General features: G+C 41.8%; 1 protein-coding gene across 12 annotated transcripts in view; it reads left to right on the plus strand.

Annotated features, from left to right (window-relative positions):
* trpm3 (transient receptor potential cation channel, subfamily M, member 3) overlaps nt 1-17111 on the plus strand; it is a 131552-nt gene extending 114441 nt beyond the window's left edge. For 5 of the 12 annotated variants that reach the window (XM_058072040.2, XM_058072036.2, XM_058072039.2 and 2 more), the window contains 8 exons: nt 1907-2047; nt 2977-3105; nt 4673-4924; nt 6414-6588; nt 8260-8410; nt 9048-9241; nt 9354-9486; nt 9695-17110. In XM_058072040.2, the coding sequence (XP_057928023.2) occupies nt 1907-2047; nt 2977-3105; nt 4673-4924; nt 6414-6588; nt 8260-8410; nt 9048-9241; nt 9354-9486; nt 9695-11306 (2787 nt within the window). In that variant the 3' untranslated portion in view covers nt 11307-17110. Of the gene's footprint in view, nt 1-1906; nt 2048-2976; nt 3106-4672; nt 4925-6413; nt 6589-6928; nt 7058-8259; nt 8411-9047; nt 9242-9353; nt 9487-9694 lie in introns of all 12 variants that reach the window. The other 7 variants (XM_058072037.2, XM_058072035.2, XM_058072038.2 and 4 more) reach the window with 3 other exon arrangements.
* The last annotated feature ends 320 nt before the right edge of the window (nt 17112-17431 follow it).

Raw genomic sequence — 17431 nt, forward strand, 5'->3', positions numbered from 1 at the left:
GCTTGCTGCTGCATATCTTAAATCATCCAGAGTCTCAGCACCTTCTCACTGCCGTGGATTTGCTTTATCGGCGTATAGACTTGGATGCCCAGGCAGCACTTGGACTTTTTCCCAGTTCAATCTAATCAGTTGAGGAGATATATCAAGATCCAGTTTGCACACTATAATCAAGAGTGGGAATTGATTTGTAATTTGCAACCTGGATCTTATATTGTCCATTTAACTGATTGCATTGAAGTTGAGCACCTTTCAGCACCACTCTAAATATTGTCCATCTGCATTGACCACAGTTAGCAAGCCGGCACAAACAGGCTGTGTGACTCTAAAAGCAAAGGGATTTTGGGCTATGTCTGTATTTTAAGATATGTACTGTAAATGCCTTATTTATTGCTGGAATGTTTCCCAAAACTGAAAAGAGGTTAATTGGAATCAGGTGATAATTGGAGTTGAAAAATATAGAAACTTCACTTTAGTGTGGCTCCCAATATACTTTAACAAGTTTATTGTTCAACAGATTTTGTTTTTTGGTAGATAAAGCTGCTGGCCGCTGACCATGAATGATACATCAAATAAAAGTAGTTCATCTGCCATTGTTTTTTTGACCAGGTTCTAGTTCGAGACCCCAGCAGTTACTTGCTTTTGTGGCCCTTGCACCTGTTGTTGATTGACTAGAGGCAGTCATAGAACATTGTGAAATGCCAAAGCAACAGGGGGCACTATACCCCCTAACAATAAAACCATTTGGCCAGTCACAAATTTGAAGAAAGTCATTTCCAGAAAAGGCACATTTGACAATAATTGTAACAGTTGAAGGGAAGAGGATTAATTCAAACTAAGCGATGTTGTGTATGACTTATTTTAGCTGCATATAAGGAATACATATAGGTTCACTTGGTATAATCTCATTATATAGGAAACAGGCACACTCCCAAAAAATGTTTTTGTTAGCCACATGCAAGCATTAAAAACAAAGCGAATTATTTTCCCTAATTGGACTTTTCCCAAAACTGAATTATGACATTTTCTTTTGAAGAACCCAAAACCCACAAATAAACAACATTATTTTATTCATGTGGACATGGCCTAAAAATATCTCTTTTTAGAGGACACGTTTGTATTGAGTCCCCAATTTGTGGCCTGGCTTCTGATTGTTCAAATGCACTGCCAGATACTTAAAAAGATGCCATAACGATATACAAAGAGTGCGACACCACAGAGGGAGATTTCATGATCAAATACAAGGCCTGCATCAAAATCTCTGCCTTCACAAAGATAACGATCCTCAGTTTCAGTTTCAGGTGCAAAACAGTTTTGTGTTATGCAGTACACCACATGCTGAATTAGGGAAGTATTATGTTTCATGTATTTTTTTCATTGGAGCTTATTAGAGTGCGTACATGTATCTAATGATATGTTCAATACAAATCCCATGAATAAACTCCCTCTCAGGTCTGGTGTTGCTAAGACATGACCATAATAAGGGGCCTGAACCCTCTCTCATGGATTAGGAATTGTGTCTTCTGTCTTCCTTTTCTGTCTTCTACCTGTCATCTTCTTGTCTTCTCTGGTCCGTCTTGTTGTCTGAGACACAATCCATGAGTGTGTGTCTGTGTCATTGTGTGTCACCAGCCTTCATTCACCTCAACACGCACCTCAAACACACATTTCACATTTTGGAATGATGACATCGCCTGTGCCTGCTTCTTTGCATATGACATGATGATGAAAGAAAACACTTTCCTAAAAATATAACCATTGCTCCTTTCTCACTTGTATTCCACACCCCATCCATCCCCGTTCCTCTTCCTCCTGCTCCTCTGATGCATTACAATTTCCTCCCACTTTGTCCATCCTTCCGCTCACTTTCCTTCCTCCGTCGGTCCATGTGGGGTTTGCATTTTCCCAGGCGATGCTGGGAAAGGTAACCACGGAGACATCGAGAAAGAAGGATGTCGAGGAGGTTCAGAACCGCCATCGCCTCATCCCCATGGGGCGCAAGATCTACGAATTTTACAACGCTCCAATCGTCAAGTTCTGGTTCCATACGGTCAGTTTATTCAGAAACAAGTCTCATAGGTAATGGTATCTGTTTGCCTGCAGTTTGCATTCACTTCCACAGTGTACGCATCCTGATTATTTACCAGACTCTTTGGGGTGATGGATGAGCAGTCATGGTCACAATATTAGGCTGATTAACTCTTCTACTCTCAATTATGCTATTATTTTTCTGACTAATGAGTTTTACCCTGTAAGTTGGAAAACATGGGAAAATATCTGTAATAAATGTATGCTGGCATGTCAAGTATTCTGAGCACACCACTTAGATTTTGACCAAAACATTGGGATGCATTTAAATTGCATAAAACCTCAGAGGATCAACTTATTAGTGTGATTTTTTTTTTTTTAATAGGAATGTCTTTACTAAGGATTTTCATCTCATCTACATCTGATTTGTTTTGATTTTGTTCAGAGTTGACTAATTGTCGAACATTTTTTGTTGAGTGGAGCTAATGGATCCCTACAAATAAACACATCTCTTTTCTAACTTTTTCCACCTCAAAGCAAAAGGCTAAACACTAATATAAACAAACATGGTAGGTGTGCAACAACAGTACACTATTCTTTCTATGGAAGTTTTAGTGTGCATTTCCCTCTCCTCGATAAGCCTAACTACTGATTTGAACATGATGTCCTCTAGCCTGCATGGTGATGAGGCGTAGTCCAAATTGCAAGCATAATTGAAAGGAAACCAGACAGCTGATGAGGATTTTAATAGGCACAGCCACAAGAGGCACGTAATGGACGTTTTCAGGCCAGGATTGCAGGTATAGCAGTAAGGTGTCATGACATCAGATGACTATTTTGAGGCACGGTGTCACTCAAATATTTACAATAAATGAGCCAGAGCCAGCCAGTGGACAAATTAAATTACACACTCTCATAATTTTCTTTTTTGTTGTCTTTTTCTTTACACAGATGGCTTATGTAGGCTACCTAATGTTGTTCAACTACATTGTCTTGGTCAAGATGGACTTGTGGCCTTCCCCTCAAGAGTGGATCGTCATCGCTTACATCTTCACCAATGGCATTGAGAAGATGAGGGAGGTACGATGGAGCCGAGCACTGCTGGCTTGCATATGTGCACGTGCAAAATTATGTTTAACCCCAGATGATCATTCAAACCCACTCAGCTGATGACACACTTGTCACTGTAACATTCAATTCAAGAAATGCTGGGAGGCTTGGTGTTACATTTATACTGTACTTCATTATAATACACAAAAGAAGAAGAGAGATAACTCATAATGGGGTCAGAGGACAGGTGTCAAAATACATAAAACAGAGTAAAGCATAAATATTCTAGACATTACTGTCTCAGTTGATGGCTATGTTTGTATTGTAGGTATATGAAACACATTCATCATTTTGTCTGCTGAACTATGGCTCTGAATAGGTGAACTCACACTGCCCTCTAACGGCAGTCTGCCTGTATTGCATTACAAGTACACTCACCGTCCACATCATTAGGTACACCTGTACATTCATTCATTCATTCATTCATTTTCTACCGCTTATCCTCATGAGGGTCACGGGGGTGCTGGAGCCTATCCCAGCTGTCTTCGGGCAAGAGGCGGGGTACACCCTGGACTGGTCGCCAGCCAATCACAGGGCACATAGTATAGACAAACAACCATTCACACTCACATTCATACCTATGGACAATATGGAGTCGCCAATTAACAAGCACGGGGAGAACATGCAAACTCCACACAGAGTATATGTGCCCTGTGATTTGCTGGCAACCAGTCCAGGGTGTACCCCGCCTCTCGCCCGAAGACAGCTGGGATAGGCTCCAGCACCCCTGCGACCCTCATGAGGACAAGCGGTAGAAAATTAATGAATGAATTCATAAATACAGTTGATTTAAACAAAATATTAACTGTATAGATTTTTTTTTATTCACTTCAACATTTAACAGTCACTGATGGTGTAGTGGTTGACTCGCTTGACTTGAGTTGGAGGCAGTGTGGGTTCTGGCCCCACTCAGTAATTGACTAAGGACCAGTCCAGAATGTACTCCGCTGTTTGTCCCAAGTCAGCTGGGATAGGCTCTACTCAACCCCGACCAGGAAGAGGTAGAAAATGGATTGATGAATTACATTTAACATGTAACAGCGTTACAAAACAAACATTTTACCTGTCAAAAAGAACACCTGTGGTCACACTGGGCAAAAATATTGAATGATATCAGTAATGTCAACGGTCTATTTCTAGGAATAAGAGGAACCCTCACAAGGAAAAATCACAGAACAGCTGAGCTGTGGTGTTCAATTTTAACATCTGACATAACGCCATGCACGGCGGTGGTTTGCACTATGAAGTGATGTGGTGTATTTTTATAAATTATACTTCAGTGATGCCTTTCAACATGATTAGTAGAGTTTGACAATACGGTAAATTAGTAATTAACATATTATGTGTACCTCTCAGGTGGTGTAAAAGCGGGCATTGCTGCTATTGGTTTTTGATACAGTTCTTATGACTGTGTACCTAATGTAGCCTTTGTTTAACCGCATTGCGGTCTTGTGATAATGTATTTAACTGTCATTTTTCTTACCATCCTCCTCAGGTCTCCTGTTCTATTCTAATTCATCTCCAACACTCCCTCTAGATCCTTATGTCAGAGCCAGGAAAGTTGTTACAGAAGGTCAAGGTGTGGCTTCAGGAGTATTGGAACATCACAGACCTCATGGCCATCCTCATATTTTCTGTCGGCATGGTTCTGCGTCTCCAGGAGCCCCCGCTCATGAGCTATGGACGGGTCATCTATTGTGTCAACATCATCTACTGGTACATCCGGCTGCTCGACATCTTTGGTGTCAACAAGTACCTGGGTCCCTATGTCATGATGATTGGCAAGATGGTGAGATGTGGCTGTGGAGCATGGACTTCTTTTTGTGGTGACATAATGGTTCTCAAAGGCTTACAGGTTTACAAAATGTTTAATTTGTGCAGAATAATTGAGGCTCTTGGAGATCAAAACTAATGACTTTTCAGAAAAGAGACCAACCAAAGCTTCCTCTGTGTGATATTTGGTCGTTTGGAGGTGATTATGGCCCTCAGTAGCACTCTCAGAATCAGCAATTAAGAGGACGAGAAGCAGAGATTTATATGTAATGGCTTTGTCAGCTAATTGGCATTTCCAACACGCTATGAAATCTGTTCAGAGGACACAAATACAACAGAACCACAAATGCAAATGAGGTTCTTTATAAATGTGGGCCATAATTAACCTGACATGCCAGTGTCTTTAAGTCCGTTCTCTTATGGTTATACTATTGTATCGGCTAGAAAGTCTTGGCCAAATGGATTCATGATTAAATGGTCAGCTACATAACAGTGGAACCAAATAACCTGATCACAAGTCAAAGATCCTCTATTTGATGATGTTATGCTAAGAGTCCACTGGGCCGGTGCCAGTTGGTGTCAGTTCGCACCAGTTTGCGCCAATGCAATTTGCTGTGGCTCCAAGTGTCGCCAATAAGGTGCCTAGTCGCGTGCAGTGGCTCAAACTGCCTCCCAACTGGCTCATGGTGGCTCTTAATGGCGGAAAAACTCGAGTTTGGTGCCAAGAAAATTTCTAAATGTTTAAAATCTTTGTCAAAGTGTCCACCAAGTGAAACCAAATGTCACAAACAATCCACCTATTGGACTCCACTGGAATGTAATGGCACGAGCCAAGTTGCGGCAATGATGCTAGGAGTCCACTGGGCCGGCGCCAGTTGGTGCCAGTTCGCGGCAAAGCAATTTGCTGTGGCCCCGAGTGTCGGCAATAAGGTGCCTAGTCGCGTGCAGTGGCTCAAACTGTCTTCCAACTGGCTCGTGGTGGCTCGTAACAGCGGCAAAAATTGAGTTTGGCGCCAGGAAAATTTGAAAATGTTTAAAATCTTCGTCGAAGTGTCCACCAAGTGGAACCAAATGTCACAAACAATCCACCTATTGGAATCCACTGGAATGTAATGGCGTGAGCCAAGTTGCGGCAATGATGCTAGGAGTCCCCTGGGCCGGCGCCAGTTGGTGCCAGTTCGCGCCAAAGATGATGTGATTGGCGCGTAGTGGCTCGCTGTGGCGCCACAGCAATCACTGGCATCGACCCAGTGGACTCCTAGCATTAGGAAACCGCTGCAGAAATTTCAGTGAGTAACTCCTAAGTTTTGGACTGAAATTGTGGGTTGGGTTGTTGTCATCTAGAGTTGCCAGTTGAATGACCCTAGTCTCCATTCATGCACACTAAGTAACTTCGTCTCTGCTACCTGGTCGATGCTGTGCGTTCCATATAAAATAATGTCTTTCCCGACTCTTTTGCAGCCACCATCTTCCTTTATTAACTCTCCTCTTCACCTTTCTGTCAGATGATCGACATGATGTACTTTGTGATCATCATGTTAGTGGTGCTCATGAGCTTTGGGGTGGCACGGCAGGCCATCCTCAACCCCAATGAAGATCCATCTTGGATGCTGGCAAGGAACATCTTCTTCATGCCTTACTGGATGATCTATGGAGAGGTGTTTGCTGACCAGATTGATCGTAAGTTTAGGGCCGGGAATTGTTGCAAGTCGTATGATTCTTTTCGTCAGAGCATACATTGGCACGAGAATGCTAAAAGTACAAGACAGGATTTCTGCTTGATTAAACTGAGTTGAGTTACTATATGTTGTTTCTGTGCCTCAAACGTGCCTTCTGTCAAGTTATTACATCAGTCTTTCATTTCAGTGTTAGTTTGTCCAAATCTTTGACTATTAATGTGGGGTTAAAAAAAATACTTTTGTTTGCTGTTCCTTTGTACATAGTATGTTTGGTTGTCGTTTATGGGAGGGGTGGCCCAAAGAGAAGAGATCTGAAATAATGTTTTCATTCTGTTTTTCAGATATGCATAGTAGGAAGTTACAGCAAAGGCTGAATGAAAAACTCTGGCTGGTCGAAAATTACTTACGAACACATGGAACCTGGCGTAGTAGTGGTCCATCCCACATTGCCCAGTGCACTCAAAATCCCAGTAAATCAACTTACTATAGATTTGTCACTTTTAAGTACATTTAACTTAACCCACACACCCCTGCTTCACCATCCTCGCTTTACCACCGTGCCATGCCCACTATTCCCACTAGTGGCCACTAGAGACAAATGTGCATGCTCCAGGTTTCCCTTTTGTGTGGTTTCCTGGGTCAGCTACTACATAAATATGAGTGAACCTCACTTGTAGCTTGACCCTAAAGGCCACATTCTGTCTTCAACTGGCTAGTAAATGGTCATATCAAATTATCACACGTTTCAAACAAAGTCTGTCACAGTTGTGTTTCATTTCAACAGCAAGGGGAACTATCAACGTTGCAACTTGTGATAGTCCCTTGATGTTTCTTGACCATTTTGACTTTAAGGCTTCTCTGGAAGACGTGCCATTGCTATGTCAACACATCTGTCACCCTCCCTTTTTGCTGACTCAGCTTCTCACTGGAGCCATGCAGCATAACCAGAATACAAAAAAAAGAATAGACATTTACAATTAGCATTTAAATGCATCATGATCAGCCGCCTGTCATCATCTCCAGTCTGTTTTTTCACGTGGTTCAGTTGTCAGAGTTCTTGAAAGAGTTCTTTTGGACCCAAACAAAAAAAATTTAAGTAGAAAATTACTTCAGTTCTCTGTCTTTGGGCTGCAATGTGTGATCAATTGAACATCAAGCAGTGATGGGCATGAGTAGAATGAATCTGAAAAGGCAAACAAACCAAGAAAAAAAAATGCTGAATGTTCCGCTGATAATCCGCAGCAACTGAACCATCACAGATGGAAAAAACATTTGATGTATCTTAAATACATTCCAAAGCAGCCATTGAGTGAAAGCTATGGCTAAGCCAAATGTGACAATATATTTGAAACATTGGGAATATGTTTAAATATATTGGGATCACTGTGTTGAACATGAGAACATGATGAATGCAATTTTTATTTTTATTTTTCCCTGCTCCCTCATTAAGAAGCATAGAACATATGCTTCTTGTTTGTTTGCAAAATACATATGCATTTTGTCTATTTGCTTTTGTCACTTTTTTACACTAAGTGCCTGGATGCTTGCATCGTCATCGTTTGTGTTTAGTGTATTAATTTGTACTTTATGTACTGATGTCATATGCTACTCTTAAGTTTACTGTGTACTGACTTTTTGCACTTGTGTGTGTTGTTTTGGTGGCACTGTGCAGCCCCCTGTGGACAGAACATCACCACAGAAGATGGAGTGGTGGTGGCTTTGCCTCCATGTAAGACGGGCGCCTGGATTGTCCCCGCCATCATGGCTTGTTACCTGCTGGTGGCCAACATACTGCTTGTCAATCTACTCATCGCTGTGTTCAAGTATGTAAAGTAGCAGTTATAACAAAAAAAATATATAGAAAAATCCTGTTCTAAAATCCTGTTATATACGTAGTTCAATATCGTGAAATAACAATTGATTACCGTGAGTTGTTTGATGACACTGCTACAGTGATCACCGTTATCTTGAATTAGTGGGCTAATATAGATCAGTTCAGAATTTCAATATTTTGAACACCGATATGTTCTCACTCAAGCCACACCTATGAAGTGTAGCACATACTACCCATTATGTCACTGTATGGTCATATCACCTCGTACTTCGGTACGTGACAAAAATAAAATTTAAAAAGATAATAATAAAATAAAAATAATACAAAATTAAAAAATACTTAAACTATATTAGGAAAGCAGGAAGTGAACAAATGTAACAGTTACTGATTGTAAAAGTACCAGCTGGAGGGGAAGGATTTAATAAGCTTTGCTTCTTCCTACTCCTTTTGGACATGTGGAACTGTGAACTGATTATGTGATGCACTCAATTGTAATCTGATGCATGTTCAAAGGAAATAAAACCATTACCATTACCATTACATACTGTAAGTGTAGCACATATACAGTACACGTTTAGTATAGGCTATGATGTCATCTTTCATACTGTGATCATGTTCCCTCATAGCAATACGTTCTTCGAGGTGAAATCCATCTCCAATCAGGTTTGGAAGTTTCAACGTTACCAGCTCATCATGACCTTCCACGAGCGCCCAGTGCTTCCTCCACCACTCATCATCTTCAGTCACATAACCATGGTGCTTAAACACCTGTGTTGCCGCTGGCGCAAGCATGACGATGACGAGAGAGACTATGGATTGAGTGAGTTTTCCTACCTTTTTAGCTTTTGTGATTCCAAATCATCCACCAAACTGCACGATCAAACAGTTTACTGTTTGGGACCTTCCAACACTTCCATCATTGTCATCTGCAGAGCTTTTTATCACCGAAGACGAGCTGAAAAAAGTCCATGACTTTGAGGAGCAGTGCATAGAAGAATACTTCAGAGAGAAAGATGACCGATTCCACTCTTCTAATGATGAGAGGATCAGAGTCACTTCTGAAAGGTCTGTCTACTATTTGGCAAACAATAAATACAGAGGTACCTCAGTTTTCAAAATAAAGTTCACCATGCTGTAGATTCTGTATCAATTAGTTTTGATTGAGAAAAGAACAACATAAAGTCAACGCTGGCATGGAAACAGGAGATCAGAACATTCAGAGATATTCCCATCCCATTTTTAAAACATCACAGTGGTGTACTGTCTTTGTCAGGGTGGAGAACATGGCAATGCGTCTTGAGGAAGTCAACGAAAGAGAACACTTCATGAAGGCCTCACTGCAGACGGTTGACATCCGCCTGGCACAAATGGAAGAGCTGATTGGACGAATCGCCGTGGCTTTGGAGCGCGTGACGGGCGTGGAACGCGGGGAAGTCAACAAAGTCCGATCCCGGACATCATCTGACTGTACAGACTCTGCATACATCCTCCGTCAAGGGGATTGTGCGGACACAGCCTACATACTTCGCCAAAGCAGCTTCAACAGCACCGAGGGGGCTGCGTACCGTTTGCAGGAGGCGCTTGAGGGCGCCGCTGAAGGCTCCATGTCCCCTCCCTCTCCTACCAGCATGGCGACACGGACCAGAAGCCATTCATTTTACGCCAGAGGTGGTGAACGTGGGAGTGGTGCGGAACGAGCCGATAGCTTCTTCAAAGAACGCTCTCTTAGTCTCCATCGAGCCAACAGCTCACAATCTGTATCATCAGCAGCTGCCACCAAAGAGTCTAAGCCCCTCCCCCTGGCGACGTTGTCTGTCTCCCAGCAGCACCGTCCGTCATCATGCATTGATATCTATGTGTCCACGTCTGAAGAAGTGGGGCCCTCAGAGGTTTTTCTCGATCCTCTGCGTGTGGTCCCACCGCTCCAGAGAGAGGCGTCGTTGCATTCTGACACCATTGAGATGGTGCTGCCGGGAGGCCGGGACTTCAGCAGCGCCACCGTCAGCGGTATGGGTGACAGGCACTCAGAGGGCAGTGCAGGCAACAGTGGGAACGCCGGAGCCTTGTTTGATGATAGCGCGGCGGCTGATTTGTCATTGTGCTCATCTCATCTGCTACCAGACACCACCTTAGCCCCTTGGGACGTGGAACCATCGCCGCCCCCCTCCGCAGGGCCACTTGAGCGTTCAAAGAGCAGCCGCCTCCTCTCGACTGTCGGCACTTCTTTCCTGGAAGAGCCTCCTTTGGTCAAGTCCCACAGCCTCATGTTCACGCCCAGAAGCTGCTATGGTGGACTGGGGGCGGGCGTCCAGGTAAAAGCCGCAGAGTACACCAGCATCACTGACTGCATCGACACACGATGTGTGTCATCGCCGTACACCCCTGTAGAACGCTCACACTCCCCTGGAGGGTCCACATCATTCCCCTTTGATAAGCCCGCAGACATTGGGTCCTGTCATCCAGAGAGAGAGGCCGAGCTCAGTCACACGGAGTCTGATCCAGAGGACCCCGAGGACCTGATCCCAGCACCTGATACCCCTCGTTTAGGGACCCTCAGTGGACCCGGCGGGGCCCCTCTCTGCTCCCCCTTCTCCAGGCTGGAGCGAGCAAACAGCTGCTCTTCAGACGACTCCCATCCTTCGCTCACGCTGGCCCCTCCGCACAGGAAGAGCTTGTCGGTGAGTGAGAGGATGGAGAGGGGACCGGGTCTGGGGGCAGACAGGGGGCCTGGCCCTGGGGGGCGGGGTCTGGCGGGAACCAGAAACCCCTTCCTCAGGACCAAGACCGGGGCACGACCTGACACAGGCAAGGCTGACAGCCTCTCTATGAGGAAGCTGGCCGCTCCATCAGCATTCCGGAGCTTTGATAGACAGAACTACACGTGACAAGACACACACTCACACACACATACACACACACTGGAAAGACCAGAGAAGAGGAGCGCAAAGGGAAAGCATGCAAGTGGGGTGATTCTTGCCCGTAAGTTTCAGTCTGAACCAAATCTGGAGTGTGTTTGGGATCAGGTGCTGGTCCTTCAGTACACCTGTCAAACCAAAACAAAGAGCTATTTAGATTTAGATTTAGAGTTAACTCCCTCTTCTCTTGTTGCTAATTTACTCATTTTCAGTGGAAGCTGTGTTTATGCCATGTGTCTTCCACCCTCCATCTTTACATCATCTTTGTCTTTGTCTCACGCAGATCTGTGCAGGAAAGAAACTGAAACTTCAAACGTACAACTAAGATAAAGAAGTACATTTAACCCGAAGCAAGCAAATAGAGAAATGTAGTTGGTTCATAAGTCATTAAGAGAACCCCAGCACTATGTAATTGGCATGGCAGCCGCAAACTATCCCTCCATTCATCCATACACTAATCCTGTACAGGTTCACCGCATAGGCATATACAATGCATTGATAGCAGCCAGCTATGTGAACCATTACACATAACCTTCCTCACTGTACCATCTAAAGTAGCTCACATTTATTTGTTCTGTCAACCCAGCAAGAAACTAAAAGCACAGCTTTTACACTCTGCAGTCAAAATGTGACAACTTTATGATGTGCAATGTGTCAAGTTGCACCTTCAAAACAGTAAACACAAGGTCAAATTGCCACGTGATATGACGGATAAATAAGCACCAAGATTGATGTTGACTTTAAAGCTAGTGTGTAAAGGAAGAAGAGCGACAGAAGACAACATACTTGTAAAGAAATACAACCAACCTTCAACCAAAGAATATTTGTTGTTTTCTGGCCCCTCAACATTCAGGTTTTACATTCACTTATTTATAATCGATCTGCCTTTTTGTCTAAATGTCATTCATTTGCTTTTATTCAAGCATGGGATTCTGAGTTGACAGAGCGCAAGGTGAAATTACACCCACGTTACACGCTTTCCAGTAAATTCTTCCAGTTCAGTGTTCAACTTGCGGTATATTATTGAGGCCATAGTTTGCACCAGACCAGTACTGTTCAAAACACCACAGGCTTTGTTGTTCGAGTGAACTTTTTCACAGGAGGCATTTTAACACAGCAAAATAGTAGGGATGCAGATTATGCAAAAAATATATTAATTTATTCATTTTCGACCGCTTATCCTCACGAGCGTCACGGGCATGCTGGAGCCTATCCCAGCTGTCTTCGGGCCAGAGGCGGTGTACACCCTGGACTGGTTGCCAGCCAATCACAGGGCACATATAGACAAACAACCATTCACACTCACATTCATACCTATGGACAATTTGGAGTCACCAATTAACCTAGCATGTTTTTGGAATGTGGGAGGAAACCGGAGTACCCGGGGTAAATTGAACTTGCACGCCTGCACGCTAGCCACTCGAGCGCCGTGCAGCCGCAAAAAGTATATATAAATACAAAATCAATTTTCATCAAACATTGGAGAAAGGTGGTGCATAAGCCAAGGAAGAACCCTTTAAATTCTGGTGAAGGTTACAGCCTGACTGTATATCATCGTACATCAGGGGTCTCAAAGTCAACTGAACTGTGGGCCGCTTGGGATAAAGGGTCTGGGCGAGACTGGGCCGCATCAAGTATTCAGTACGGAATCCCGTTTCAAGTGACTTGTCAATCTTGTCAACAAACGGCACCGGAAGCTGTCACAAGCCTAAGCTTGTGAAGCTAAGTGATACAAAATATAAAATATAATATTGTGACACTTGACTAGCACAGGAGATGATCATAAGCACTGGCCTGAACCGAAGTTGTTCTTTTTATGGGGGCGAACATTAGCCAAAGCATAACATAGTGTGACTCAGGGTGCCATTAAAGAAATAACGCTTATAACCATCACATCGCAACCTACCACACAACAGGGCAACTACTACTACTAAATAACAACTACCGGAACTGTAAACATTTACTATTCACAAAATGGTACCGCAAGGCATGCTGGGAGCTGACGTCACTCCTGTCGCTGGGACACTGTTGCCAACTCCTCAGTAAGCACATCTGTCCTGTAACATCATGTGACAGATACTGTAGGTAAAAAAAAGCATAACCTCAAAGGAGAGACAAAAAGTGAGTAAAAACACATAAATTAACAATTAGAACTTTAAATAAAGTTAATATTTAGTTTGTTCATTTAAAATTGACCATAACATCATCAAAATAAAAATAATGTTAATATTTTAAGTCTAAATAAGTACATCTGTACTCACCTCCAGCCTCTACCCTTTATCTTGCAGTTATGACTACTTGTTTTACTTGGTTCTCCCATCGCACCCTGATGGGCAAGTAACACAGTCCAAATTAGGCTTGAATGTAATGTGTCAATTTTTTTAAAAGAAACATTTACAAATCCAATCCCATGTGTGATTCATGGATGCTCTCAGTGTGCAGCGGGACCAGACAGTGCCCTAACGGACCTCACAGGACCACCTGCTCCGTCTGCTTAGTGAAAACACAAACTGCAGATCAACACATGTTGCCACCAAGTCCCCAAATACCAGAAAACTCTCCAACGATGCCAAAAAAAGTAGTTATATTTGTCGCTCATTGCTTTTGAGAAAATATGTCGTCTAGAGCGTTTGGAATGTCGTCGGAATTAGCAACAGAGTCACCACGTTTGGAACACTGCAAGCTTTGCAAAACATATTTGGGAGAATTGTAAAAAGTGTGGGCCATACTTGCAATAACTTTGATCTCCAGTAAGAAGTCGCCTGCAAACAGGTGGACAAACCAACACAAATATGACAATCTGCAATTTTTATTTTCATTTGTTTACAATGATTTGTTTTATATATATATATCACTATATTGTTTCACATATAATGTTGGCCTACTTTTACAGTACTGTGTATGGGTAGGATCGGATAAAGAGGGCCCAATTCAAAAGCAATAATAAAAAAAACAATCTTTCTGAGAGCAAACACAATTGAATTTAATTTGATTAAAAGTATGAATGCATTTTACCTGGAAAATAAAACATGCCTCAACTTTGGAGGACTGTAAAAAGGTAAAAATAATTAGCAGATAAAAAGGTTTAACTTTTTATCTTGTATTCCACAAAAAGTTCAGTGTAGTTTTCTTTAGATAAGATAGAATAAATGAAAGTGTGTAGAATTCACTAGCATGAACGTAAAGACTTAAAGAACGTAAAGACTTAGTGTTAGTAAATGATGAAATACAATACATCCTTCCACAGATGGGAGTGGCACACATGTAAAGTGCCTTCCAAAAACAATCCCATATCATTGGCATGTCAAAGGTCACCTGGCTGGTTTAGAAAAAATGCTTTAAATGGATGCTTATGTTAATTTTTTGCATGTGCTTGACTGACTCAGAATGACCAGAATCATTCATTTTTGATTCATTCTGGCCCTGTAAAAGAGGACCCACTCTATTTGTAGACACGAAGGGCTCTTTTTAAGATAATTCTACATAAATCAGGTCATGACTATAAACTTCCCCTCCCTAAATCTCACACTCTCTTTAATATCATATGTACACTTTATTCTATACTACTTTTTTTGTATATCATAGTTAACAGAAGAGTTGTCATTATTGACAATGACATTAAATACCCATTTGATTTACAAAGAAACTATTTATAACCTCTTGTTAATGATTTTTATCATTTTCTAATTTTAAATGGAAAAAAAAGCAAGACAACAGCCTACATGCACTAAATGCTGATGTATTATTTCTGAAATATAATGTTTTAATAGACTGTATAAAAATAGTTTTTATTGTATGTTTGATCAAGCAGCTTGTAAAGAAAATGAATCTAATGACATGGCAATGCACCGCACTTCGATACCAAGATTTAGTCGCGTGCCTTCTGGGCATGGATGAAGTATGTTGGAGGATGAGGTCGAGTCCCATAGTTCTGATTTGTTTTGTTTCCCCTCTCATCATAAAATCCAAATCTAAATGATTGATGTAAGCATGTGGCCTCAGCACAGACATCTGCTTTTGGTCTTTCAATGTGGCGTGTAAACCACCGTTGTATATATGGATAGAACACCAAAATAACTTCAAATAGAGACATGAAGTCAAAAGGTAGCATTTGCTATTGATTGATGAGTCATTGTAGTGTTTCACACCAAGCAATATATTAAATCTGAAGTGAAACTACAACACAGCTACCAGTAAATGACTTCAATACCTGAAAGATGACAGTGTTGTCTATCTAATATACTGTATGTAGGTTTACGACAGTGGAGTGCAGTGGAACCTCAAAGTTCAAGCAAAATCCACATTTGTTTGGATTTAAAATCAAATGGGGAACATGGAAATTGTTTTGTTTTCGTGAATATGTTTCGGGGTCAAGGTGCCACCATCCGAGTATATAAAATAATGATGATAATTCAAACACAATTAATTGACTGTTGATTTTATCCCATGGTCAATCAAGGAAATAGAGTCAAATGCCCATCCTATCTGTCATAATGTATGTGTAAAAATAAGATTTTTCAAACACTGTATTTGTCATGCAAGCGTAAAAATAGGTTAACAACCTTTGACAACAAGTGATGACTTCTTATATTTTTCTTCACTGCAAGCAAGATAAGCATGAACAAAGTAATCTGGCAAAAGGGCAACAACATTTTTACTAAAATGCAATTTTACTGTCAGTGACATTTTCTTGTTCTGCTGGCAGGTTATTTTGCTTATATTGAAAACATTAAAAGATAAGCAAATTGGTCTCAAAAAATACATCTGTTGTTTTTTTGTCAATTTTTTTGTCAAAAGTATGCCCTTGTTGTGGTCCTTCTATAGGAATAAGTTGATCCTATACTGAAACTTGAAAGTTTTGTGCAACTTTAGAGGTATATTTTTGCTGGAAATGTCTCCGATATATTGCCTTGACTTTCGAGGTTCCACTTTATCCATTGATAAAGAAATGTGACTGGGATGCAAGTTAGTATATATGTATGGATAGACAGGAATATATAGAATATAATCACTGTCAGAATGGACCCGATGTCTTCACATCCGTGTGTCAATACCCAATCAACAATGGGAGTTTTTTCCTGAAACAGACAGCCGTTGTTAACCCCGGTGACCTTCCTCTGTTGAGCCTTTTCAGCCAAAGCAAAGAAACCAAGTGGCGTTGTTCGGCGCTGCTGTCTGCGCAACTGAGGCCTCATGTAGGCATCATATAGCCGAGCTCTGTTTGCACACTGAAGTCTGAAAACAGATGTCAGGCTCGCTTCAACCCTCACTTTCTTCGATCCATACATGTGGAATTGTGCAATAGCTTCAGTCTAAAGAGGGAATTGTACTGTACTGTATGTCTGTGTGCACATTGACTTCTGAACATCCGACACAACCTCAGTGTACAGTATTTTTTCAAGTATTTTCCTAAACATTTGCTTGTGGCGCATACGCTGATAATCAGCACATTTACTCATCCTACTTTGATGACCTTCAAGAGAAGTCCACGCACATGTTTATTCCACCTTGCAATAAGACCTAGTGTCCCACCTGGTCACACTTTATTTAATAAAGTCCTTAAGAAGCATGCAGTTCTCCCACTCAGAGTGTACAGAGACGACCCCTAAAGATGACAGAGGAAGAGAGCGCAAGATTATTATATGAAATCAAAGTAGTGAGTATTTGGATGCAAATACAAATCTGTATTCTTAAATGTGAATAGGATCATGTCTGGCATGCATTGTTAAATAAACAAATAGATTGCCAAACAATCTCTGGTCTATGTGTCATGCGTATGATGATGCTTTATTCAATAAAGCCAGCCAACAAGAAATGACTCCTGCACAATCTAATTATCTAGATCATGTACTTTTATCCAGCCATCTATTTTCTATAGTGCTTGTACTCATTGAGGTCGCTGGTGAGCTGGAGCCTATCCCAGCTGACTCTCACAAGAGGTGAGATATACTCTGGACCGGTCGCCAGTCAAACACGGGTCACAAACGGATAAAACGAGGATTCACTTTAACAATTTTATGGACAATTAAGAATCTCCAATTAACCTAACATGTCTGTTTTCGGAATATGGGAGGAAACTGGAATCAACCCACGCA

This window comes from Doryrhamphus excisus, linkage group LG3 (genome assembly GCF_037039965.1).
Source record: "Doryrhamphus excisus strain RoL-2023G ecotype Guam linkage group LG3, RoL_Dexc_Guam_v1.1, whole genome shotgun sequence".
NCBI classification, from domain to species: domain Eukaryota; kingdom Metazoa; phylum Chordata; class Actinopteri; order Syngnathiformes; family Syngnathidae; genus Doryrhamphus; species Doryrhamphus excisus.